At 34.3% G+C, this 26,387-nt stretch overlaps 1 protein-coding gene across 2 annotated transcripts; it reads right to left on the bottom strand.

Annotated features, from left to right (window-relative positions):
- Positions 1-16,334: 16,334 nt before the first annotated feature.
- LOC8282888 (probable serine/threonine-protein kinase PBL17) lies at positions 16,335-24,467 on the bottom strand. 2 transcript variants are annotated; one of them, XM_015721632.3, is made up of 6 exons: positions 23,921-24,467; positions 22,881-23,206; positions 21,294-21,429; positions 18,885-19,021; positions 17,665-17,788; positions 16,335-17,051 (listed from the first exon to the last, which is right to left on the bottom strand). In XM_015721632.3, exons 1-6 carry the CDS (start codon positions 24,036-24,038, stop codon positions 16,558-16,560), a joined length of 1,335 nt encoding a protein of 444 aa, XP_015577118.1. In that variant the 5' UTR covers positions 24,039-24,467; the 3' UTR covers positions 16,335-16,557. The 2 variants fall into 2 exon arrangements, with proteins under 2 accessions (XP_015577118.1, XP_015577119.1); XM_015721633.3 differs by having other exon boundaries at positions 22,881-23,203; positions 23,921-24,463.
- Positions 24,468-26,387: the final 1,920 nt, after the last annotated feature.

Here is a 26,387-nt window from a genome sequence, read left to right as displayed (position 1 = left end):
AAGTGTTGACTGATCAGGAAGAATTTAAACCTTTTTATTCCATATTTGACTGCCAGAATTTCTTTATATGTTGAATGGTAATGCTTTTCTGCTGGAGAAAATTGTCCTGATGCATGCCCATACAGTTTTTCCTTGTCATTGAGATTTTCAAGAAGAATTGCCCCCCATGCGTGATCTGACGCATCTGTTTGTAGGATAAGATGTCTTGTAGATGGGATGGTAAGTGGTGGAGGATTCTGAGCTAATTCTTTCAATTTCTTGACAGTTGTTGTCTGTTCTATTCCCCAATAAAGGGGGTTCTTTTTTAGCATTTTGGAAAGATGACATGTGTGACTGGATAGATGTGGTATGGCTTCCCTGACATAGTTGAGTATTTCAAGAAATTGCTGGATTTGCTTTACAGAGTGATTCTCATCTGGAAAACTATCAAGCTCTTTTGTCAAGTGTGGACCATACGTATATTGGCCGTTCTTAAAATGCATTCCAATGAACTCTATTTCTTGCTGGCCAATAATACCCTTCTTTTCTGAAAACATTATTTCGTACTTCTGGATGATAGCAAGGAATTGTTTCAGAAGCTGATGATGTTCTTCAGCCGTTTTTGAGAATAGGAGAATATCATCAATGTAGATTAGGGAGGAATAGAGGATAGGTTCAAAGATTTCTATCATTATTTTTTGGAACTAGGAAGGGGCTGTTTTGAGCCCAAACGGCATGATTGTCCATTGGTATTGGGCATTTAGGATACAAAAGGCTGTTTTGTATCTTTCTGAGGGATGGATACCCAATTGCCAAAATCCAGCTTTAAGATCAAATTTTGAATAGTATTGGGCCTTCTGAATGTGGACTTTTAGGTTCGAGATGCGAGGAAGAGGGAACTTGTTGTCTTGCAAAAAGTGATTCAGAGGCTTGTAATCAATAACAAGTCTCTTTTTTCCTTTTAGTTTTTCAGATCTTTTTTCCACGTAAAAGGCTTGACAGGCCCATTGTGAGGTTGTGGGCTCGATGAGACCTTGTTGTAGAAGAATCAGGCACTCGGATCTGGCAAGAGCCAGGTCTGTAGGAGACATTCCTAGTGGGTGGCCTTAGTTGGATTGACATCCTCGTTAAGCTTGAAAAGGAGCTTGATATAGAACTGAGGATTTTTCCACAAAGGTAGTGGATGTTGAAAATGTGAATGGGATTTCGAACAGAAAGGAGGAATTTCTCCTTGTATTACAGGAATGGCGATTCTGTGTCTGCTATGGCGAACAGATTAAAAGTATCTGTATATGGACGGAATTGTCTCTTGAACTTTATTCCTGTAGGAAGAATTTGAAGCCTTTGCGCTTGATGATAAACATCAAAACCTATCAAGAGGTCTTTATTTGGGAGGTCTGAGCCAATAATGTGTGTCCATACTACATAATCAGGAAAGAACTGTATCCCAATTTTTTGTTTCGTGATCAAGGTAGTCTTGAAAGTCTGGCGATTTGCTGCTCTGAAAAATTGGATATGAGATTTCCAGTGCTCAGATAGGAGAACATCAGGATTCATCATGCTTCTTTGGGCTCCAGTGTCGAAGAAGGCTATGACTGAGATGGGCTTTGAATACCTTGAAGGTAATACTTGTACAGGAACATAAGGTACTGGAGGTATCTTAGTAGCAAGTTGAGACAATTGGGAAATTGACGATGGAGAGAAAGGATATTACATCATATTTGCTAGTATGTCCTCTTCTCCTTTTGAAGGGTGACTGATCATCAAGATTGAAATCATATCAGCATCATAATCTGAGGAGGATTCTTCTGAAGAATCAGTAGAATCTAAATGTTCTTCCTCTATTCCAAAGAGACTTTCTGGAGTGAGATCGTTTTGTTCCGATAAGAGAGACTCTATGTCTTCTTCAAATGAATCTGGTAGAGACATGGATATACTAACTTGCTGGACCATTCTTGCTGCCTTTTCCGGATTTGAGGACAATCTTTAGCATAATGCCCCTTTTTTCGGCAGATGTAGCATCTATCTGATTTGTTGCCTCGATTTTTCTTTTTCCGAAAATATCGGAACCTCTTTGTATATGGCCTTTTCTTTCTGAACTCCTTGCTTCTATTATGAGGATACTTTTGGAAATGGTGTTTTCTTCTTGTGACTAGAGCAAACATAATTGGAGGACTTACATTTAATCTTGAGGTGGCTTTTGTTGCAGGCATTTTGAATAATCAAATCTCGTTGAGACAGTCTCCTGAATAATTCTTGCTGGTCACATAATCTCTTGATAGAGGAGAGAGTAAACTGCTAGATCTCTCCAAGAGTAATTGAGGTAACCGGCTTCTTTGTTGCGGCGATCATATTATTGACTCTTGGTTGAATCTCATATGGTAATGAGGTAATGAAAGTATATTTTAACGTATCATCACCATCGTGTCCACCAATGACATAATACAATTTGGACATTGCAGAATAATGTCTTTCAAGATCCTTGATTTTTAACGAACATTTTCGATCAAAATATTCTTGTTTCTGTTGTCGTATTATGAGATCAAAGCTTCCAAGGAACTGATTATGGAGGACTGTGACCGCAGCTGATGGAATTGGCAAAGTCACAAATTGGAGCCTGGTGTATTCAGGTTGTGACTGGAACCAATCCCTTAAACTGTCTGTGAATCTTGTCACAAATTCAGCAAGAACCTTTTTGAGTGTGGCACCATCAAAGGTCATTTGAAGATCAATCCATGCCAAAAATTTCAAAAAGTTTATCTCTCCATTTTGATGGAGGCAGATCATCAAAATTGAACCAAGGTCCTGTTCCAGCTGTGGATTTTGACCTTGGGTGTGGGGTTCCAGTAGGAACAAAATATGACTGTGTATCATCTGTGCCATTTTCAGGCTCTACTACTTCTGGAGAGAGTTCAGTAGTAGAGGTATTCATGAGTATTTCTGTTATATCAGCCATTTCAGAGGTATTAGAAGAAGAATCAGAATCAGAATCATAGGGGCTGATTAAAGATTGGTCTGGAAATTTATTGCCTTTCAAGACTGGAGGATGCAAAGTTTTCTTTTGTCGGGGCGTGGAGTTTTTTTGATAGAGGTGAGAAAAAGTACCAAAAGGTGGGTAAAGAGTTTCTTCTTGCTCTGGCTGTGGAAGGGAAGAAAATGCAGAGTAATATGAGGGGGCTATTGCATAAGATGTGGAGGCTGCAGATGTGAATGAAGGGACCATAGAAGACTGATATTTTTTAAGGTCATATTCAATTTGATCAATCTATTTTTTAAGTCTCATAATTTCCTTTTCCTTTTGGGTGAAGGCTAGTGTAATTGGTTAGGGTATTCGAAGCTCTCTATTCAGGGCTTGGTATTTGGAGGTTAAGGAGGAATACAGTTGGAGTACTTCTTGAGAGAAGGTGTCCAACTTCTAATCTAACTTCTGGGAAAAATGTAAGGCCTGGTCTAACTTGCCATTGATCTTTTTTAGGTACGTGTTCTTGGCCTAGAGCATTGGAAGTTTGCCAGTTTAGCACTTCTTCTGCTTGAGTGAGCTTTTCAATCTGCCTAGAAGGAGCCACCTTTGAAGGGGTGACTTCAGATCTCATATTTTCTGACTTTCTTAAAGGAGGAAAATCATGGTCCTGAAGCATAAAACAACTTTGGACAGGACTGTGGACACAAGAGTTTGTATTTTCGCGCGATAGGATGGGGGAGAGTCTTTTTTGGAGGATGGTCTCTCCTTTTGTATTATCTCTAGTGCCTCTTCATAGATAGGTAAAGGAGTCCTTACTTTTGATGCACTATCTGGGTCCTGATCATCGCGTTTGGGTTTTCTGTGTGAACATGGTGAACTGTAGAATACCTTTGGAATCAGTCTGGGCTTTTCAAGTTTAGGTTTCTGGAAACATAGTTCTCCTAGTTCCTCTGCACAGTTGCATCCTGGATCACATTTTGAAGGATCTATATCCCAAATAAAATGGCCATTGATTTTGGCTGGATAGACATAGTGTCCGGAAGGCGAAAAGCCATGTACAGGAAGGCCCTTTTCAGGTTTTGGAGATGGGACCGGTTGTATCATTGATGCTTGAAAGATGGACAGAGAGGAAGATGAAGATTCTTCAGTTTTTCTGAAGATGGTTTTTACAGTACCATCTTTTCCCTTGATAAAAAAGGGATCTGTGGCTTGGATCTGCTTATCCTGAGACTGGTAAAGTTTCTCATAGTTTGTTGCCCATTCAAGAGGGATAAGCTTCTCTAGATCTCCTTTTTCCAGTTCTCGTGGTGCCTGCACAATTGTGGGAACTTGTCCTGCATCAGCCATGATGAACAGGGCATCTGATAAAGATTGAAGACCTGGTAGTTGTAGATTTATTGCATGATCCTGCAACCGATAAACTAATTGGTGATGCAGTGTCGCTACAAGAGAATCAACCACCTGGTCAGCTCTAGTGATCTAGATCTGTACTTTTAATGCCGTAGAGAGATACGGATCATTGAGTGACATATTGAAATTAGGAAAGAAAGTGAATACTACACTTCCTGTATTGAGGGTTGTGACAATTGTTTCAATAACGGCATGCTCATATATAAGATATCTAGTGTCTAAGAGTGACATCCAGGCAGTGACAGGTAAACCCATTCTGCCATGGTAGGATAACACCAATCTGATGGTTCCGAGGTGGAGACGAGTATATCCTTGCCTCTTCCATTATTGGATAAAAGACTCAGGAATTTCTAGGATAACATATTGTTCTTGGGTAGTAGCTGTTAAAGAACATTGAGATAATGCAGAAGACTGGATGTATTCCTTTGACTGTGAGGTTTGTGTAGTAATTGTTTAAAGGTTCTTCTCACCAAGGTTTGTTTCTTAAAAATGTTGTATGGGTTGGTTATAAGGACAAGAGTTTTATCAATTTGGACAGTTTCAGGGATGTGGGAAATTTCTACAAGATTGTCTATTTTATAGGATAGGGTTTTTCTACAAGATGGGAAAAGTTGAAGAGTAGCAGTTTGAGTAGTGAATTTAGGACTTGCAACCATATTTATCCCAAGCATTATCATCCATGTCATCTTCCAAACCTTGTTCTTTTATGTTTTCCTAGAAACATGATTAGGATTATTTTTTTATTAATTTATATGTTTTCATATGATTAGAATAGGTTTTAAGATGATTGCATATTATGATATTGCTAGGGAATTGAATCTGATAATAAAAGATTCTTGGGAATTAAGTATTATAATAGGAACATGAAGGGTTTTGATTGTCTTATTTTCTTTAATTATTAGTAACATGTTTAGGATTTAGATTAGAACTGTAATTTTTTTAATCTAATAGTAAAATGTTTTTAGAAATCACATAATTCAAATATGATATTTAGTCGTTTCTTGTTTAGTGCTAGTCTAGTTTTTTATGATTTGCATGTTCCATTTAGGGATTCTAATTGATTTTGTCTTTTTTTATGTTTTCTAATTTCTAATCAATTTTATATTTTTTTTATATTTTCTATATGATTTTACACCTAATCGGTTTCACGTTTCCTATGCATGTGAGGTTGGCTCTGAGGCATCGAATCGAGGGCAGAACTGTCAAAAATGATCTGCCAAAACCCTAGATCTGATCGGCTCAATGCAGAGCCGATTTCGCTTTACACCCATAGTCGATTCCACTTTATTAATGTATTGTACTTAGTTTTAGACCTATTTAATTCTCTTTTTAGTTGTAGGTGAGTTGTAATAGTTAGATTTATTTTTCCACACTTTATTTCTACTTATTTCTGTTTACTGTGTGATCAAATAAGTGTAGTATGATTGACTAAAATGGGCCATATAGACTTTAAGCCTTAAAGTTGGACCTTACTTGAAGATTGTGGTCCACTAGGCTAATTAATGATAATTGGACTTAAAATCTAAAATCGATGTAGAGCTAGTGGGTTTTTGCCATACTTTAGTTAAGAAAACTGGGCCATATTAGATTTAGGATCACATAATTAGGCCTTATCATCATATGTAGTCCATTAGGCCTTAAAGGATGAAATTCAATAGCATAATTGTAATTGGGCTAGACTAGGCCTTGTATATAATTGATTTAGTAAGCTAGATAAACAACTTAAATGTGGATTAGGCTTAATAAATGAGCTAGACTTATGAGGACTTTATGTGTTGTATGGTATGCTTGTATATAAACTGTTGTGTTTATAGGGAATAATTTGTTAAATAATAAAATTAAAGACTGATATACACAAATAAGGAAGTTGGCTTCCAAATCCATCTCTAGATTTGTAGCATAAGATTCCTTATGGAATATGATAAACGTCACACATTAGTAAAAGTGTCTTGGTGAATCACCTGAGTAGCGAGTCCCATCTCCGTGCTAGTCTTAGTGACTAGTTAGCATGTTTCTGATTAGGTTGAAAAGCCTTGCAGTGTCGTAGTCACTAAAGACATTTGGCTGCACGCTCAAAACCGCCACCCACAAATTGATGCAACGAGGCAGTGTAAAGGATTACATGAAGGAATTCTAGGAGTTGATTCTAGAAACTCTAAAATTCTCTCGCAAAGGAGTATTATTTGCATCCATGGATGACCTCCAACCATGGGTGAAGATGCAGATCAAGTCTAGAGGTGTGCAAGATCTTGAATTTGCCATTGTTATTGTTGACTCCCTTATTGAATACAATAAGTCAAAGAAAGGCAAACCATCGAAAGGTTTCAAGGGCAAAGGTAAGGGAGAAAAGCAAGCAACCCATGAGTCCAATAAGCATAAGGGAGACAACAGTAAGGGCCATAAAGGCAACAAGAACAAAGGAAGCAGCAGACCAACGTTCATTGCTTCCTCTATGAAGTACCCCATATGGCACGAGACTATCCTAAGAGGAGCAAGCTATCAACCTTCATTGAGTTTAGGGAAGAGACACAACCGCATCAACAGACCAAGATGGGCTCCTTATAAATTCTCAATGCCATCAAGGCTAAGATGGAGATGCCTGAGTCCGAGAGAAGAGGTAGATTATACGTCACAACTAAGATAGGTTGGCAAGAGGTACAAGCTCTAGTAGATATCGATGCAACCCATAATTTCTTAGAGGTTTGACTTGGCATCAAATGCAGTAAAGAGTAAGGATGGCTTAAGGCAGTAAACTCAGAGTCTATATGATAGGCGAGCAAGAGAAAAGGGGTCCTAGGAGAAATTTTTAAATGATGAGTTTCGACTAAAGGTAGATATTCCATCTTTTGGTGGTGATTTAGACATTAAAGGTTTTCTAGATTGGATGAAGCTCTTTCCTTCCTTATAGGGGTTTGAGCTTTTGTACGTGCCTTGGCCTTTAATTGAAGAGACTTATGGTGTTGAGGCTTTAACAAATTTAGATATGAAAGTTCATGAAGTAGATGATAATGCACCATTAAATTCCAATCCATATTTGGTCAAATGAGGCCTTTGGGATACAATTAGAGTATCCAAGGCTTCCTTTCCCTTGTGGAATTTATTTAAAATGGAGTTTCTCAACTCCCCAGCCTCCATTTTTAAAGAATCATTCTCTTTTGAAAGATATTTTAAAGAGGTGGTTTGAGATAAGAGCTCATTCAAAGTTTTCTTTAAACTATCATTTGAAGATGTTAATAAAGAAATTTATTTTTGGAAATCATTTAAATCTTGCTCAAATTTTGAGCATTTTACTTTATAAACCTTCATTTTCAAATAATATTTTTTTTACATTTTAAGTTCGTAGCTTGAAGCAATTCATCATCATCGATGCAATGCATGTCACTGTCACAATCAAATTCATCACAAGAGTTGGATATGGAACATACCTCATTAGATTCATCCTCTTGTGCCATAAAGCATAGATTGGCCACTTCTCCATCTTCATCTTCACTTGATGAAGAGTCATCCCTTGTTGCTTTGAAGGCCTTCCTTTTCTCCTTCTCCTTCTCAAACTTCTTCTTATTTTTACTCTTGAAGCAACCGGCCTTGATATCCCCTTACTTCCCACATCCATAGTAAGTGGGATCATTTTTCTTCTCCTTACTTGCTTTAAAGCTTGAGTTGATGTTGGAGTTGGAAGATGACTTCTTGAAATGCTTCTTCTCTCTCTTTCTATTCTTCATAATTTTCTTGACTCTCTTAGAAAGCATTGCTAGTTCTTCATCCTCATCTTCACTAGATTCAGATCTGCTAGAGCTTTCACTCTCTTATTGTCTTGTAGAAATCTTAAGAGCCAAGGACTTTCTTCTTGATTCCTTTTCCTTTTCTTGCTCTTCTTCTTTTCTAAGAGTCATCTCGTGAGTAAGGAGCTTTCCATTGAGCTCATATATGGACACCTTTCCTAAGTTCTCATTAACTTTTTCTATACTTGCCACCCTTGAATTATAGTTCTTGAGTGGTAGAACCTTGAGGATCTTGTTGTTAATGTCAACAAGCTCATAGTTCTTACTTAATTTACATAAGTTGTTGATGATGGTGAGAAGCCAGTTAGTCATATCGGTGATGCTCTCATTTGGCTTCATTTTGAAGAGTTCATATTCTATCACTAAGAGTTTGATCTTTTTGGATTTAACTTGCTTAGTATCCTCATGATAGTTCTCCAAGGTCTTCCAAATCTTATAAGTGATAGGGAGGTGTTGAACTCTATCACATTCCTATCTAGAAAGTTAGCTAAGGAGGATGACCATTACTCTTTTATTTTACCACTTGCTTTTCTATGAGCTTACACTCATTCATCTCTATCAAATGGAATGTCTACACCATATTTTTTCCTGCATCAACAGTCTCCATTGATTTCTCACACAATCCCACACATCCATTATGTCGCTATCTAAATATATCTTTATCTTATACTTCCAATGGGCATAATCAAACCCATCAAAGTATGGTTTAAGATGGTGGATACCTTATTGGCCATCTTGAATCTTTAACTCACGCATTTAAGTTTGAATTGTGAGTACTATGCTCTGATACCACTTGTTTGCTCTTATGAACTAAGAAGGGGCGGTTGAATTGGTGAATTAAAGGAAAGCTGGGAAATAAAGATTTTGATAATAAAGGAAAGAAGGGTAAGGAAGAAGAAACACAAAAAATTATAGTGTTTTATATATTAACCAACCCTATATCCGCTCCACAATCTCCAATTGGGTATTCCAATCTATTACAATGAAGTTTTCATAAGCTTACTCAAACTTAATGTTTTGAGCTCACACCAAACCTTACAATTTGTGCTTTATAAATTACACACAGCCCTCGGCTAACTCGCAAATTCAAGCCTAAGTGTTTCGGCTAATAGTCAAACCTCATTAGAGCATTTAAGCTTTTACAACAACTAAAGATTGTTAAAAATGATTACAGGAAGAATTAATGCATAATCGTATAAGCTTTTGGAGGTTCTTGGTCGACCATTAAAAGTCATTTGAGGTGGTTTTTATACCCTAACAACTTCAAGGAGCCGTTGCTCATTCTTTCATAAAACTTCACCAAACATTTTCTTTGGACAGTGCATTAAATGCACTGTCAGGGTGCAAATCGGGGTCGCGAATCTTGAAAAGCCTCCAACGGCTATCTGACATAGTACTGAGGCATTGGTTGCTTTGAAAATAACCATTGGCGTTTTGTAACTGTCACAATGTTTCATAAATCTCGCGATTGCTCCTTCCATGAGTACAGTCGTGATTCTCAGCCTTTGAACCCTTTTTGTCTATACTTTAGAAGTTTCTATTTTTATGGTCGTGTCTTTTGGAGTGCGATCGTAATTTTCATTAAATGGAAAATAGATGAAGGCTAGGAATAAGAGCAAAAACACAAGATTAAGAATGAAAATAGAGTTTAAAGAGAGAAAGATATAAACACCTTATTTATAGAGGTTGGACCCTCAAAATCTATATCTTCTCTTCAGTCGCAATTGAGAATTTCAATCCATTAATAATATACTTTTGATGTAGATTACACTTTTGTGTTTTACAAATTCACATACAACTTAACTCAAATATTTTTTATGGCTCATATTTAATGTCACAATCTAAATTTTTCAACTTCAGTTACAAGAGTAATACTTTGCTAAGAATCAATTAATTATAATGGAGAGAGAAAATGGTCGTCTTGAGATTGATTCACAATAATGGAAGTTCAAATATTTACTCGGTTAACCCTATTGTAAAATAATGTATTTACACTTCTAAGGAAAGAAGGCTATTAAAGCTTTATTTAATATAAACTTTTCCGTTAGACAACTTTAATAAATGCAGTATTACATGCACGGCACTATCTGTTGCAGGCGCAAATTTTATGGGCTTGCTTGGTGTCACAGGCGCACTTGATGTCTCATAAATGCAACACTGTCCTATGTTTTGCTTTTAGTTCTTTTACATAGAAAGAGTTCGTTTAATTTTGAAATATTTTTACTTGGGAGGCACATTAATTTATATGCCTTCAATCGTTTTTCAATCATCAAAACATAAGGATATTAATATTCTCAAGGTTCAACATATCTTTTTATAATTTTATTTGAGCAAGTTGTTAGAAAAAAATAAGCATATAATAAGGAATGGTTTCAATCAATGAGACTTATATATATATGGATATCCATTTTTACCTATGGAGCAACTATAATAACATTTTGCTGATTTAATTTATAATTTTTGCCCAGTTAATTTTGGCTCCATTTTATTCATAGGTGCATATCTTATTTTGAGATACGTAGTAAATTTGAGTCTTTTTTCCTAGGTATAATAAAAAAAAAGCTTTAGCTTTATTGGTTCAATTTTTTATTAATATTCTTTATAAGCTTTTACTTTTTATTATTATGTACTGTTCAAGAGATGAATTGAGTCGGCCAGTCAAGTCTATCTTCAAAAACCATCTATTTTCTCTAATTTGATATCTTATAGTATTATAGCCATAATTACATCCATGCTTAAAAGATTATGAATAGTATTTTAAAATCAAACGAGTAATTGAACCAGTCAAGATGCCAAAAATTAATTTAATTTAGTGGATCGATTTGACCAGTCTAACAAAAATTCAATACAGTTATATTGCAGTTTATGATATTGTATAAAATTGTAAATGTATTAATAATGTATGAAATTGCCATCTATTGTACTCCAATTAGCAGGTTAAACAAGATTTATATGAATTTCAAGTTTTTAGTTATCACCTTGACCAAATTGACCATTAGTTTCGGATCAAACCGGTTGAACTAGCTAGTATGGCTTTAAAAAAACATTAGGTATGTTTAAAGCTCGTAAATGGTATGTATGATTGAAGCTCATAAATGGTATGGATTCGTGCATTAATAGGAGTTGGGAAATTATTTAGGTTTTGGTGGGATTTATGTAGAAATATATGGATGACTTATTACGCACAAACACTTTCTTTGTATTAAATAAAATTTAGTACACACACCTCACTAATGGACAATCTATTTCACACACAATATACATAATCACTAATGGACAACCTCATAAATACTTGTACTTTTTATAAACTGGTACACACCTCACTAATGGACAATCTATTTCACAGAAAATATACATAATCACTCACACTTTCTTCACCTTATGTTACTAGCACATACTCTGACTCGTTACACTTACTATATTCCTTTTCATAGACAATGTAAAGAGCAGGCTCCTTAAATAGTTTTGTAAAGCTGGTAACGATAGATTTTCTCAATACAAACTACCAATTAAATGGTTCCTTACTCCTTAATTAATTTTTGTAATTGGATAAATATGTAAGTTTTTAGAGAAAGAATTCACTAAATAATTACAAAGAAAGAGAGAGACAGTGCTTCAACGATTCCCCTTACCGACTACTCTCTTTTAATGTACATGTTTACTCATTATACCAAGTTACTGTATAAAGTCTTCAAACTTTGCATTATTGATCCCTTTAGTAAATGTATCTGCAACTTGGTTTTTAATCTTGACATACTTCATCTTTGTCTCTCCATGCATAACTTTTTCTCGCACAAAATTGATAATGTACTTCTACATATTTGGTTCATGCATGAAATACTAGATTCTTAGTCAAGTGGATGGATGCTTGATTATCGCAATGTAGTTGTACCGAGTAATTAATAGGTTGATGGGCATTCCTAATAAGTTGCATCATCCATGTATACTCTTAAGCCGTCATAGCTACTTTGCTCCCAATACTTGATAATGATATTGCCATTTGTCTTTTTTCGCACTAATAAACAGCCCCGTGTCAACACAAAGCACATATCATGTAGTTGGATGCCTTGTATTATGATCTCCAGCATACTCCATATTGCAATACCCAACTACCTCATTTTTCCTTCCTTTTTGTATAGTATACCATAACCAATGGTACCTCTAACATATCACATAATTCTCACAGCTTTTAGATGAGGCTTATTCAGCGTATGCATGAATTGACTCACTATATGATATATCCGACCTTTTGAGATTTAGGTGGATTAGACTGCCACTAGTTACATATACCTTATAGCATCCTCCAAGTCCTTTCTCTCAACCAAGGATAACTTTATATATACCTCCATTGGAGTTGAAGTAATTTTGCATTCTAGTATCTTGTACTTCTTTAGGAGATCCTTAGTATACTTTTATTATCATAAAAAGAGTCTACCCTTGGTTCGCTCAACTTCAAAGGAAATGCTTTAGAGTCTTCTAAGGCTTTCATTTGAAAGCGTAATGATAAGTTGGCTATGATTTAATACATCTCCATTTTGGCGTCTTTTGTGATGATAAGATCATCTACATAGACTAGTACTACAGCCAAGTTACCACTTTGAGCTATTATAGAAAAAATCAGTGTCTGTTGGTGCCAATATATAATCACTTTAGATTAGAAACTATGTTATCTTCTCATACCAAGCTCTTAGTGTTTACTTCAAACCATGGAGTGCCTTATTTAGCTTGCATACATAGCTTGGATGAGTCCTGCTCTCAAGCCCTAGAGGTTGCTCCATGTATATTTCTTGATCCAACTCTCCATGTAGGAATGCATTTTATGCATCCATATGTTAGAGCTTCCAATCCTTATATGTAGTTAAGGCAATTGATCCATCAAGATAACTTTTTACTTTATAAACCCATTGATAGGATATCAGCTTCACTTCTTTGAACTTCAAGACTAATTCCCAAGTCTCATTTTGCTTTAAAGCTTCTATTTCCTTTTCCATAGCTATCCTTGCTTTTTGCTTGAGGATGCTTCCTCATATGTTACAGGCTCTTTTGCTTTACCATCCTTAATGATTGTTGCATTAGCATACTTATAGGATTTGGTTTGTGTTGCTTTTTTTTTCTTTATAGATGTGGCCCAATATGTATTGTACCTTCAACATTTTAGATTTCCTCAAACTAGCTGCTTCTTCTTGTTTTTGGTATTACACTCTTGTACGCCATGGAGACTTGGCCTTTTCAGGGGACTTAGTGTGTTTGAGTGACTTATCACTAGCTATTTCTTTGTCTAATTCCACCTCCTAAGTGATTCATTCAACCTCTTCATCTTGTTCAAATATTTTCTGTATTTTCTCAATTTCTTTTGAACATAGTAAAACTACTGCTTGAGGAGATTATCAAGATAAAAGCCTCATTAAATCTTCTTGTTGTAGGATCATAATAATTTCACTGTGTTCTTTGATTGTCATAACCCACAAAATTCACCTTATTGCTTTGTTATCAAACTTGATATGCAAATAGTTAGGTATAAAATCATAATATACACAACCAAAAACTTGAAAGTGATTTATAGTGGTATAGCAACTTGTCGATCATGTGCACATTCGTCTTCATGCACTCTGCCCAAAATCAAAGTGGAACATTCTTTGTATATGGAATACTTTTACGTATCTCTGCAAGGTGTTTGTTCTTCCTTTCTGCTACTGCATTTTTTTATGGAGTGTGAAGACACTTTAGTTATTATCGTATCTTGCAATCAAGTAAATACTTCTAGAACTCATTTGAAGTATATTCGCCTTCATTGTCGGTACATAGGCGTATAATTCTCTTATCAACTTCTTTTTTAGTTTTCTCCTTAAACTCCTTAAACTTGCTTAAGGCTTCTCATTTCTCCTTCACAAAGTATATTCATACATACCTTGAGAAGTCAATAAAGGCTATCATACACCAAAAACCATTGATGGTAACTTTACATGTCTAAAGATGTATGAATAAACCAACTCGAGAGGCTCCTTCGCTCCATACTTAGAATCTTCATATGGTAATTAGTGTGCTTTCCCATATTGACATCCAACACATACTATATCCTTTCAAACATCGAGTTAAGAAAGTCCCTTGAGCATAAACTTATCCATCATTTCTTTCAACTTATGATAGTTCATGTGTCCTAGGCGTGCATTCCATACATCAATTGTCTCATTTATCCTTGTACTATCAATATAGAGTGGTAGTGCTGACATCACATCGACAAACTCTAGCTTTTGTCCTTGCATCAGTAGTGTGCTTGTTAGCTACATTGATATACTTTCACATCTTTTAGCTCGAATACCATATAGTTCCTCGAGGATGTAAGTTGTGATATAGATGTTAAGTTCTTCTTCATACTAGGTACATAGAATACATTATCCAGTGGCATTTTGTCTTGAATTATAATGTGGCACTACCATCATCTTGCCAATATGAGTGATGCATAGCCTTAAGTTGTCTGTAGTGATAACAACTCATCCCCCTACATACTATGTCATGCTTGATAATTATCTTTATCTCATATCTTATGGTTAGAGAACCAGAGTCTACTATCCAATCATCATTGTAATTGATTGATTTAGCACTCACTATGATAAAATGCTTGATCCTTTTTTAGATTAGTTATAAGGAGGGTGTAAACTCATTAGAGTCACCTATTATTAGTTCTAAAATGGCACATAAACCTGAAAATCCATTTATCTTCACTTTCAACTTGAGGCTTAGTGCATATTGCAACATTTCTTTATGCTCTTCTACATTAGTAGTCTCGAGTATAGTGACCTCATTTGTTGCAATTGTCGCACTGATAACCATTCTTATGACGACCAATTTGGTCCTTTGGCTGATGGTTATGTTGACCTTCCCTTGTTGCTAGTTCCTTCCTTGATGATGTTTCTACCACTCTTCTTGTTTTGGTTTTCATGTGTTCCTTAATCTCGCAAACGTAAGAAATTACCTTTTTTATTGTTGAAAAGGGTCTTCTTCTTTTCCCTTAATTAAAACTTTACACATTTGTTTATCTAAATCTTTCTGATTTGTTAATACATTCTCTAACTCATTTAAAGACGGCTCTTTAGACCATCTACGAGTTACCGAGACCCTATAACATCTTGTCTTTATAGTTTGATTTTAAAGATCTAATTTGAAAGTTCTTAACATAAAGTTTTAACTTTGTTAAAGTATTCACTCACTATAAATATCATGATGTAAGATTGACCATAGCTCGTTCTTGAGTTATTGTAGTTTGGTGTCATTCGTCTCATCATATAATCCAGCAAAAGTGTCTCATGCCTTCCTAGGTGTCTTCATGTCCTTGATGCATTGAAGCAAATCATCTTCCACCAATACAAACAAAGCATACATGGCTTTATCGGCCTTGACCTTGCATTTTCTTAAGGTCATCTTGGTTTGTTGGAGGTGTCATCTCACTCCTTTCAATAATTTTTTATAAATCTTGACTGATCTGGTAGAATTGCATAAGAGTACTCCAAACGCTATAATTATTACTATTAAGTTTTTCAAAGCTACTTACCGAACTGGATATATCTATTAATATGACTTAGTTGTTTGGTAAAAAACCAATGAGTTTTACAGTCCCAAACTGCACACTAGTAGCACCTCAGTATAACACAATCCCTAATTACGTACTCATAAAGCACTTAGGTCCCAAACCACCTGCTCTAATACTACTTATAGAATAAATGTGAAGGATTCGATTGCACACAAAAACTTATTTTATATTAAATAAAATATAGTACAAAATACTTGCACTCCTTATAAACTCCTTATAAACTAGTAAGCACACCTCACTAATGGACACTATTTCATTCACTTTCTTCACCTCACGTCACGAGCACATACTCTCGCCTCGTTATACTTATTATATTCTGTTTCATACACAACTTAAATAGTTCTGCAAATTCGTTAACCACCTAATTTGCCAATACAAACAACCAATCAGGTGGTTTCCTTACTCAATTGGTCTTGTTTTAAATTGGATAAACATGTAAGAAAGAATCTCTGGACAATTGGAGAGAAGGATATAGGGGGTGATCTTCAACATTTTATTAATTAAAGAATTAAGATCACATTCAATTATCCTAGATTGACAATTTGGTGCAGACACTGTATGAACACATTAAAGGGTTTGATTTCTATCTTGGATATAATTGCCATCTGATAAGTTCTAGGATAATGCAATTTTTTATTTAAGAAAAAGCAAACGAAGATGAACAAAATTCGAAATTAGACTACATGTTCAGGGTATTTGCGTGCTGATGTTTGGCGACTGTCAGAATTTGGGGAAGACAGCAATTTCGAAACATCAAATTGGATAGACAAGTTGATACAATTTCTTACAATTTCAACTTCCATCCATATTGATACAAACTCAGCTACGGTAAATGCTTAGTTCCTCTGTGGACTTGAGGTTGGATAAAGATCATGATCGACCGACGGCTCAGAATTGCTTCTTCCTTTCGATTGATTGCTCCTTGTAGTTGGATCCTTTTTCCCGTGCGGAGTAAATGGGGAAAGCCCCGGATCCTCATAAAGAGTCACTCCTGTGTCATTGCTTTGAAAAAATGCATCTTCATCCTGGGTCTGAACACCTTCAAGTAATTCAACCACCTGGCTCATCAGGGGTCTCCCTTTTGGATTTTGGCTAAGGCATTGATATGCCAAATTGGCAACTTTCATTGCCGTTTTAACCGTGTACTGCCCTTCCATTCGTGGGTCTAATATCCTCAGAACCTTCTTATTATGGTTCAGAAGTGGTCGTGCCCACTCAACCAAGTTGTGTTCTCGGCTTGGTCTGCCCTTATCCAATGCCCTCCTTCCAAGTAGCAATTCAAGCAGCACTACTCCAAAACCATAAACATCACTTCGGGCAGTTAAGTGCCCTGCTCAGATCAATAATTGTAGTTAGTTCCAAAAAAACTTAATTTCTGCTACAAGCATTTGATTGCAAATTGGAAAATGCAAATGCAAAAAAGAGCTATGAATCTCTGAAATGATGTTGCCATAAAAGGGGACAAAGAATACAACAATAGCAAATAAGTGCTCAACCTTATCCAAAATTTCAATCTTTACTCTCCTTCAACCTTTGCTTCAGGAAAAGAGAGGGGAACCATAAATGTATCTCATATACCAGGCAGCTGATATCAGATTATGGCCTACATGAATTCCATTACTTTAAGTGAAAAAAGAATCTTTGTCAAGCAAGGGGGTATTTCTTTTTCTTCTTTTTCTTTCTCCCCAAGTAAAACATGGAAAATAAGATTGTTTCAAGATCAATTTATCAGATGCACATGGCACATCAATCACATACAACAGAAGTCACTAATGCTATGCATCAAATACTACAGAGAAAGTAACAGTGATATTTGTGCTTTGCCTTTTATGCTTGGCAGGCAATTAAAACTTTTCAAGATTTACCTACCCACCAGCACACACCCTATAGAAAGAGCTGTGTTTAAAATTGTATAAGTTACAGCGACATGTCAGCATACTCACCGGTCATTACATATTCAGGTGCAGCATATCCATAAGTACCCATGACCCGTGTTGATACATGTGTCTGATCTCCCATTGGTCCATCTTTTGCAAGCCCAAAATCTGAAAGCTTTGCGTTGAAGTTCTGCATGTTGTACCATAATTCAGGAAAGGGTGTGGTTGTTCCCACTTTAAAAATATTAATAACACTTCATTTCATCTTTTTCTTTAATCAAATGACTAAATTAACCATTCTTTCGTAATTAACTATAAATAAATACCAAGCGTCTCTGAGCTATATAATAATTACTAGTAAAATGAAGAAAAAAATTAATTAATTTTAACTCTTTTAATCTGTTCTTTAATTTTTTTTAAATTATTGGTTTAAATAATACTACTTTTTAGCGCAATGTTTTATAATACTGCATTGTTATATAATTTTAATTTTTTTTTAAATCATCAGGTATTCTACCTAGGATTAGGCACAACTTAGCAAAAACTTAAAGTTAAAGATTTAATAAAAATTTAGGCAATAAATTTATCAAGCTTACATAAAAATTATATTACTAAGCTTTATTGCTCATAAAAGTGTTTGGCATAACAATAGTTATGACTTTTCCTGATGAAAGGTAAAATATGGATAATATAGCCATCTCATCAAAGAAAAGAATAAAGTGGAATGATTTTAAGATCTCTGTAGTGGGAGTAACCACACCCTTCAGGAAAGGGACAAGAACAGAGTAAAACTGCCTCAGAAACAGGCACTAACTTTTAGACAACTTAAATTGTTAACCTCATTTAGTCTAATGATATTATTTGTTGCTAAGAGAAATTCCAATTAGTCATTGCTATTAGCCCTCCCTGGCTTTTCTTTTCAAGGGGCATCGACTGCAATTTGACACTTTTCCTGCAAGGATCTCTAGAATTAAATGATCTTGGTAATTCTAATTAGGAGATCAAATCCCATTAGGGATGGAAGTGCAGGAAAGCACTAATAGGATGGAGCAAGCAAGAGGCCAAAAAACGAACTCAAAAGATCTGGGAAGAAAATTGTCCCAGAAGTGAACTATTGTGGAAAATTAACAAGACTTTTAGATTCCAAAAAAAATAACCCTTATATGAGGTACTTAATAGATGCACAAAATAGCAAGACTATAAGAAATGAGACGATGAGAAATAACCTATTTACTATAAGCAATGGTTACCAGTAACTAATGAATAACAAAGCAATGGCAACTCACCGAATCCAGTAGGATGTTGGATGTCTTAAAATCACGGTATATAATTGATCTTTCAGCACCATGAAGAAAAGCAAGGCCCTTGGCTGCATCTAAAGCAATCTTCAATCTTTTTGACCAAGTCAATATGCAACCCACTCCTAGCACCCACAAACACAGAAAGGATAAGAACAAATATTCTCTTTCTTGAGGCTTACTAAATGTATGCATTCTAACAAATAGATTACTGCAGGATACTATAATCCAACACGATGTTCAGAAAGGATGAGTAGAGGGAAATATAAGATTTTAAGAGGAATCTTTTGAAAATATATGTTTTAAAAAGTAGTTAAACCAGGACAGAGGAAATTTGGGAAGATGAGTCTCCCACCAAACCAATAAAATACTCCTGCTTAAGGAGCACAATCAGGTGAAACTGATTAATATTACTCAGTTATCCCTGGTAAAATTTTGTGATTAAAAAAAAACAGGGATATAATTTCCATTGTGGCATCAATAATACCTATTTATCTACATCCGTACTTCTCAATTGTCCCTTATATGCAAACAGGAGAATTCAACAGGAGAATTCAAAATAAATTTAACCTCCTCATTAGTTTCCTCTTATTTCCTTCCCTTCACTTTCTGACACCTCATCATTTTGCACTAAGTAGTAGCAATGAGGTAACAAAAACAAGGAGTCATGGCAAAAGAATTCCTTGGATGCGTGATTCAAAATTAGCATATAACGAAGTTACACTGATGGTATTGCAAGTCAGCCATATAGACTCGTACATATGTACGTAAACAATCATCGTCCTCCGCCTATATGTATTTCATGGTTTGAATTTTGAAACACTTCTACAGTAACCGGCCAAACTACAATATATAAGCATAAATTCTTTATACTATAAAGTGTTTTGATAGCCATATAAAAAATACAAATAATATTTTCTTCTTATTTTCTAGTGCTTCATACAAAAAAGATACAAAAGCACACAGAACTAGTTCTTTAGCTGTTAACTAGATGTTCTACTTATGTATTAACTTGCTTACATCTCTCTGTTCTTTTTCTTTTTTTCATTTTAATGATGTTGAATTGGGGGAAGGGGAGGTTGCACTTGTACAAGTGATATAACTGTTTTAGTTACTAGTCATATTTTGACCATCCATAATTAAATTGCTACAAAAATATTTCAGTTTTAAATTTTAACGGCTACAACTATGGTTATATTATTGTGTTTTGCAACGTGAGTCTGCTGTCTTAATTAAGCCAGCAAAGCAATTCACTGAAACCTACATGGGTCAAATAGTTCAAATAAAGCTTAGATTTTTAGATACGTCCTTGGGAAAGTTCATGAGATTTAGCCAGAAGCCATCTATAGTTCCATGAGACATAGGAAATAGAACTGTACTGCGACATGTGCAACTTGATTGTGTTGAATCAATGAGTTGCAGTTAGAGAGCAGCCCTATAATTTTAGTGCAGCGGTTTCTAAGGTGAGTTTAGACACATGAGATTTTCATGCCTATCTAGCTCTAAAAAACTGCACATAAATGAGGATTGGATATGATAGAAATTCTAGAAATCCATGATGGATCATAAAGATTTGAAAGAGGCTTGTGCGCTTTTGGATTTAGGTACCAAATTATCCAAGCATTCATAAGAAACTAACTGACACTTGGAGAAACCTTCTAAATGCTTTTGCAATGAAATAGCACTATTACAAGCTCCATGCAAAATCAACAGCCCAAAAATTGTTTCCCAACTTAGAATTCTTTAAACTCAATACCAAACAAGCTAATCCAGTGAACTTGCAATTTTTTATAGCAGCATATAATCGCTTTAGAATCACAGTTGACACAATGATGTTAACGCAGATTACAAATAAATAAGAAAATATCTAGGCTATAGAGAATTTTTTTTTTCCAATACACAATAAATCATTACTTCTCACACTTCCAAAAAAATCCTTCAGTAAGTTAAAAAATAAACACTATTAAGATGGTCGCTACCCTAATTTTATGTGTATTTTTCACACATCTTATGTGCTTTTTAAGAGGCCGTTTTTCAAATTCAGTTAACCAAATAAGTATTCGATGTTAAATTTGGTAATTTAGATTGATTATATTACTGCTTCTCTAAGATAGTTCACTAGATCAAAGGTTTAATTTACTCCAAACATCAAGTCCTTTAGTCCACATTTCTGTTTAGATTTGTGAGAATGAGGCAAAATTCAGCTCTATCAACTTTCCTGAACATAAATTATCAGCTGCATTCTCAAACTTACCTCTCTTAACATAATATTATGGTATAAATGAGACTTTTCCATCTAATGTGATGAATCTATTCTCTGATGTATAAGTTCTAAGACACGCTGTTAAAAGAACCCCTCACACACGGCCATGATTCATAGTTGCAACAGCCACTTACTACGAAAAAGATGTTTCTCCAAGCTCCCACTTGCCATGTACTCATAGACCAATAGCCTGTGTTCATCTTCACAGCAATAACCAATTAGCTTCACAAGATTTGGGTGACTAAGTTGCCCTAGATAATTGACTTCCGCCTGCAAGGAAAACAGTAATTCATAAATACAAACAGCCAGAAGCCTTCTCTTTGCAAGTGAATTTTTTAAAACAGAAAAGCTCCTTTTTAGTTAACGAAAACAGCTAATTAAAACCGAAAGAAAAGGAATGACCATCTCTTACATCTGTACGCTGAAATCTCTCTCCTAAATACAGGAAAATGTGTTTTTCATATAAAAATTTTTTAGTTCCAAAATGCCAGGAAATGTGATACAAGATTCCTTTCTTTTGAATAGAGTTTCACCTGAATGATGTGAAGTTGATTTCAATTGAATAATGATTCTCTAGCCATTATCCTAGCTTAGTTTAGTTATGTGATGTGACCATAAATGCCTGTCAAGCAAGCTAAAAGGAAAATTCCATAAACTGCAATTACACCAACTGTACCAGCAGGAACGAATGTTGGCAGCTAAGTAAAGAATCTTCCCGCAAAAAGAACCATAAAAATGAAAGCTTTACGGTGGATGTGAGGAAATCCTTGGACAGACTAAATAAGAAATGATTGGATGCATGGGGAAGGTAGAGGTAGAATAAATTGATGAAAATAAGGAGGGAAGGATATCTGCAAATGTTTTACACAAAGTAAATCTTTAATTAAACTAGGGCAAGGAAGCAAGCAGAGTGAGATAGTAGAAAAGCCAAGCCAAAAGGCAGACATAAAATTATGTGACCTTAAGTAGTAAACAACGCTTTAATCTCGCTATATGGTCGATGATATGGCTTAAACAGGGAGGAATGTGTTACCCGTCAACTAGATTTAAAATTTCAATAAAACTTTATTGAGATGAGACATTATTCCTTTGGCATAAATTCATAAATATACACTTAGCAAATGCACATATCGAAGAGAAATGCCTCTCTAAGAAAGAAATTAAGAAAAAAGTTAAGAGTATTAATTTTATTCCAAAACCATGACACATGAAGATACAAGTAATGCAAGCACTTTAACAGTTATGTTCGATTAGAAAATGGAATAGATTCTAAGACTCAAATGGAACTTGTGGCTTAGAGAAATGTTCAAAGGAAAATCTAAATAAAGGCCATTAATCATAGTAGTATGCATGAGTGCAAATGGACAACCCAACTATGTAACTCATGGAATGTACGGTGTTAGCAATAATCATTTGTAGATTCTTTTTTACTCTCTTCGCAATCAGACAAAAAATAAGCCTTTTCTGCCTATCTATGAAGATATTTTATATACAACATAGGATTCCTAAGAAGATAGAAGTTTAGATTTTAGACAATCTATTGCACACCTATTCTATCATCACAATAGCCCCATATCTACCATTATTTGCTATGACTAAAAAAATTGATCTACTTGTAAGTTCAAAATTTAATATGAAAAATTTCCTAGAATCTTTAATTGGTGCAACTATAAATTGTAAGGGAACTATCCACGCAGAAAAGAAAATGATAAGACAAATACCAGCCATTCTCTGTCACCTTGTAACCCATCAGGATTAAGCTCTTTAATGGCGACGACTATGGTCTCATAGCCAGGCCTTACGCTCGCATCAATGACACCCTTATAAACAACACCAAATCCACCCTCGCCCAGAATATAGTCTGGTCTGAAATGCTTCGTGGCCAATGTCATTTCTTCATATGTAAAGATATCAACATTACCATATCCAGGACTCTGGCGAAGGTCAGTGACATTCTTGGGGACCAACTGATTGCTGCTTGCACTTTTGGCCCCAATTGAGTCTGGCTTGTTTAGTTTACTTGGAGAGTGGTCAAAATCTTCTCCTGCTTTAGTTTCATCAGATATATTAATAAGCAACCATATATGTTCTAGCTACTACTAGACAGCCAAATTTACTTAAATCCTTTTCTTGAGCATTCACAAATCACAAAATGACTTGTATCATTCTCTTTCAACATGCCCCTATCATTGTAATACTTCAGTTCACTTTTGGTTTTACAATACATGATGAAAACAATAACTAACTCGAACATGTTCATTTTGTTGCCCTTAAATCCATACAAATGCCAAATCTCACTAGCATATAAAAACTTCCTCATGGGGTACATTTCTATATTTGGTATTGCATTTGTTATAAACATTAGTACTACAAATGAGAGTACTCGAACTTGAGAACTTGCTCAAATAGAGATATATAACTGAGGTTAAGCCTGTGAGTGCATTTGTTATAAACATAATTGATAAAGCATTTAACTGATACTTAAACTGCCAGTCACATATCATTGATGTAAACCCGCAATATACTCTTTTAACAGCTTCCAATATACAAACCAGATTTTAATTAATGCCCCATATTTATGCTTATATGATGATAAATAAAACAAAGTACCCTTTGCTCTATGTGCAAACAGCAAGAAAACACATGTACATAAACAAAACCCATTTCTTAAATTAAGCTTAATATAAAGAAAAGACAGACTTCAACAAAAGAATTGAAAGAATTACCATATAGGATTACTTTTTTGATGATATATAAATACCTTTTTTGGCAGAAGATAAATGTGGTTGTTGTTGAGACAGTTGCTCATTCTCGATACTGAAACAAATACCCATTATCCTTCGTGACCTTAATCCAAACCTCGATCTATTGCATTTCATCTTCCCATTTTAGACATTTAAAAGAAGTTTAACCAAAGAAAACACCCAGATGGTTTCCTTTCTGTACAGATAAATACACTCAAATGGCCGCTGGCTCCGATCTGGGTATTACCCGCAACACAAATGGGTCAACCGGAAGTTCAAAGACTAATCCAGCAATAAACTATGAAAAGAAAGGAACCAGTTGATCGTACAAAACCAAGAAGAGCTAGACTTATTAAAAAAGAAAAAAAGTTGAAAATTGAAGAGAGCGGATGATTGGTTAAAGATAATGAAATCAATAAATGAGTTTTGGTTTGAGAGAAGGTTTTTTTTCTTTTTCTTTTTGGTGTACTGAGAGGAGGTTTCTTTGAAAGAACAGCCGCCAAAAGCGCCAAAGCGAGCGGGCCCCTCTCTTTGCCTCCTTCCAACTTTTTTTTTCTAATTTCCCTTTTGCCATTTTCTTTCACCGAGTTTCCCTTGAGATTTGTCTGAAATTTGACCTATTTAAATTATAAAAGTAAAAGGAATAAATAAATAAAATTACACCATGATTTTATTCATTAATAATTTTTAATAGATGACTATCCCCAAGAACTAAAAAAAATATGTAACTATAGATCGTATCATAATTATATATAAAAGAATAAAGTGGGATATATAAATCTATTAAAATAATTTTATTAATTATTTAACTAATTAAATTTGATAAATAATGTTAATAATTTATTAATTTAATATTTGATTTTAAAAGTTCAAATCCATTAAAAATTCTAAATATTGAATATAAAGCAGAATTTCAAAAAAAATAAGAATTTAAATTTAATAAACATAATAGAAAAAGTGACTATACTTTTTAATGGATTAGGACTATTTTGTATAATAAAATTATAAATTTAACTACTTAAATAAAATTAAATAATTAATTTTTATTTTCATTTTTTATATAAATATAAAATATGATTATCAAAAATAATTATAAAATAAAGTACAAAGTAAAAATTATTTATAATTGATTTTAATTAGGATAGAACTCATGATTCTAAAATAAAAAATATTTTTTAATTTATTAGATAAGAAAGTATTAATATATTAAAGAATTTAAGTAAATTAATTTATTATTAATATAAAATTATTAACATATTATAATTTTTTATTAATCCTACTAGATAACGTAATAAATTAAAATTATATTTATAATTGTATTATGAACTCATTTGAGTCTGTGGGCGGCGATTTCAGACACCCTACAAGACTTTTCAACCTAATCGGGAGCATGCTAACCAGTCACAAAGATTAGCGCAGAGATAGGAGTCGCCATCCGGAAATTTACTAGGACATTTTTACTAATAAGTGACGTTTCTTGATTCCATACGGAAGCTTACATCACAAATCCAAAGATGGATTCGGAAACCAACTTCCTTATTTGTATATATTTGTCTTTAATTTTATTATTTAACCGGTTATTCCTTATAAATGTAACAATTATATATTACACATCAAGTAATATAGCATGTGATATCTACCTAAATCTAGCCCATTTTATTAAAGTCCAATCCATACTCAAAGTTATTAACCTAACTTACTAGTTAATTATATACACGGCCCACCTAGTTTAGCCCGATTACAAATTATGCTTTGATTTCCGGCCTTTTAGCTTAATATACTACTTTTTATGAAAATGCTCAATTCAGTGATCTTAAAGCTAATATGATCCAATTTAACTTAACTAAAGCATGGCAAAACTCATTAAATCTATATTGATTTTAAGGCCAATTACTATTAATTTACCTAATGGACTACAATTTCATGCTAGGTCCAATTTTAAAGCCTATGTTTATATGTCAGTTTTAATTAGACAATCACACAATAGATATTTAGCATCCATTACAGATAAAGCAAAAAATAAAAGGCAGAAAATAAATCTAACTATTACAACCCGCCTACAACTAAAAATTGGAAAAAAAATCCTAAAACTAAGTTACAGTATATAAAATCGCCAAAAATACTTCAAAAACTCAAAAATTAGCCTAAAATCATGCATAGCTGATCAGCTCAACACAAAGCCGAATCGGCTCTAGAGGCTTCGGATGGCTTTCCAGTAGTTTTTCTTAATTTTTCGCGCTCAGAACCTATTTTTCATATGCATAAAGGGTAAAAGTTTAGTTAGAACATGTAAAATTAACAAAAAAAAAATGAAATATAATCTAATTCTATTTACTATTCATTAACTAATCAAATTCAAACCCCAATCAAATCAAATTCAAAACCAATAAAATCAGCATGTTAAATAGAAAGGAATTCTAGTCTAGTCATATGAATCATATGAAATAAACATCAATAATTAAAAAAAAAAATTTGTAATCATGT

This window comes from Ricinus communis, chromosome 2 (assembly GCF_019578655.1).
Source record: "Ricinus communis isolate WT05 ecotype wild-type chromosome 2, ASM1957865v1, whole genome shotgun sequence".
Lineage (NCBI taxonomy): Eukaryota > Viridiplantae > Streptophyta > Magnoliopsida > Malpighiales > Euphorbiaceae > Ricinus > Ricinus communis.
The sequence above is the reverse complement of the archived record's forward strand: the minus strand, read 5'-3'. Positions and strand labels throughout refer to the sequence as shown.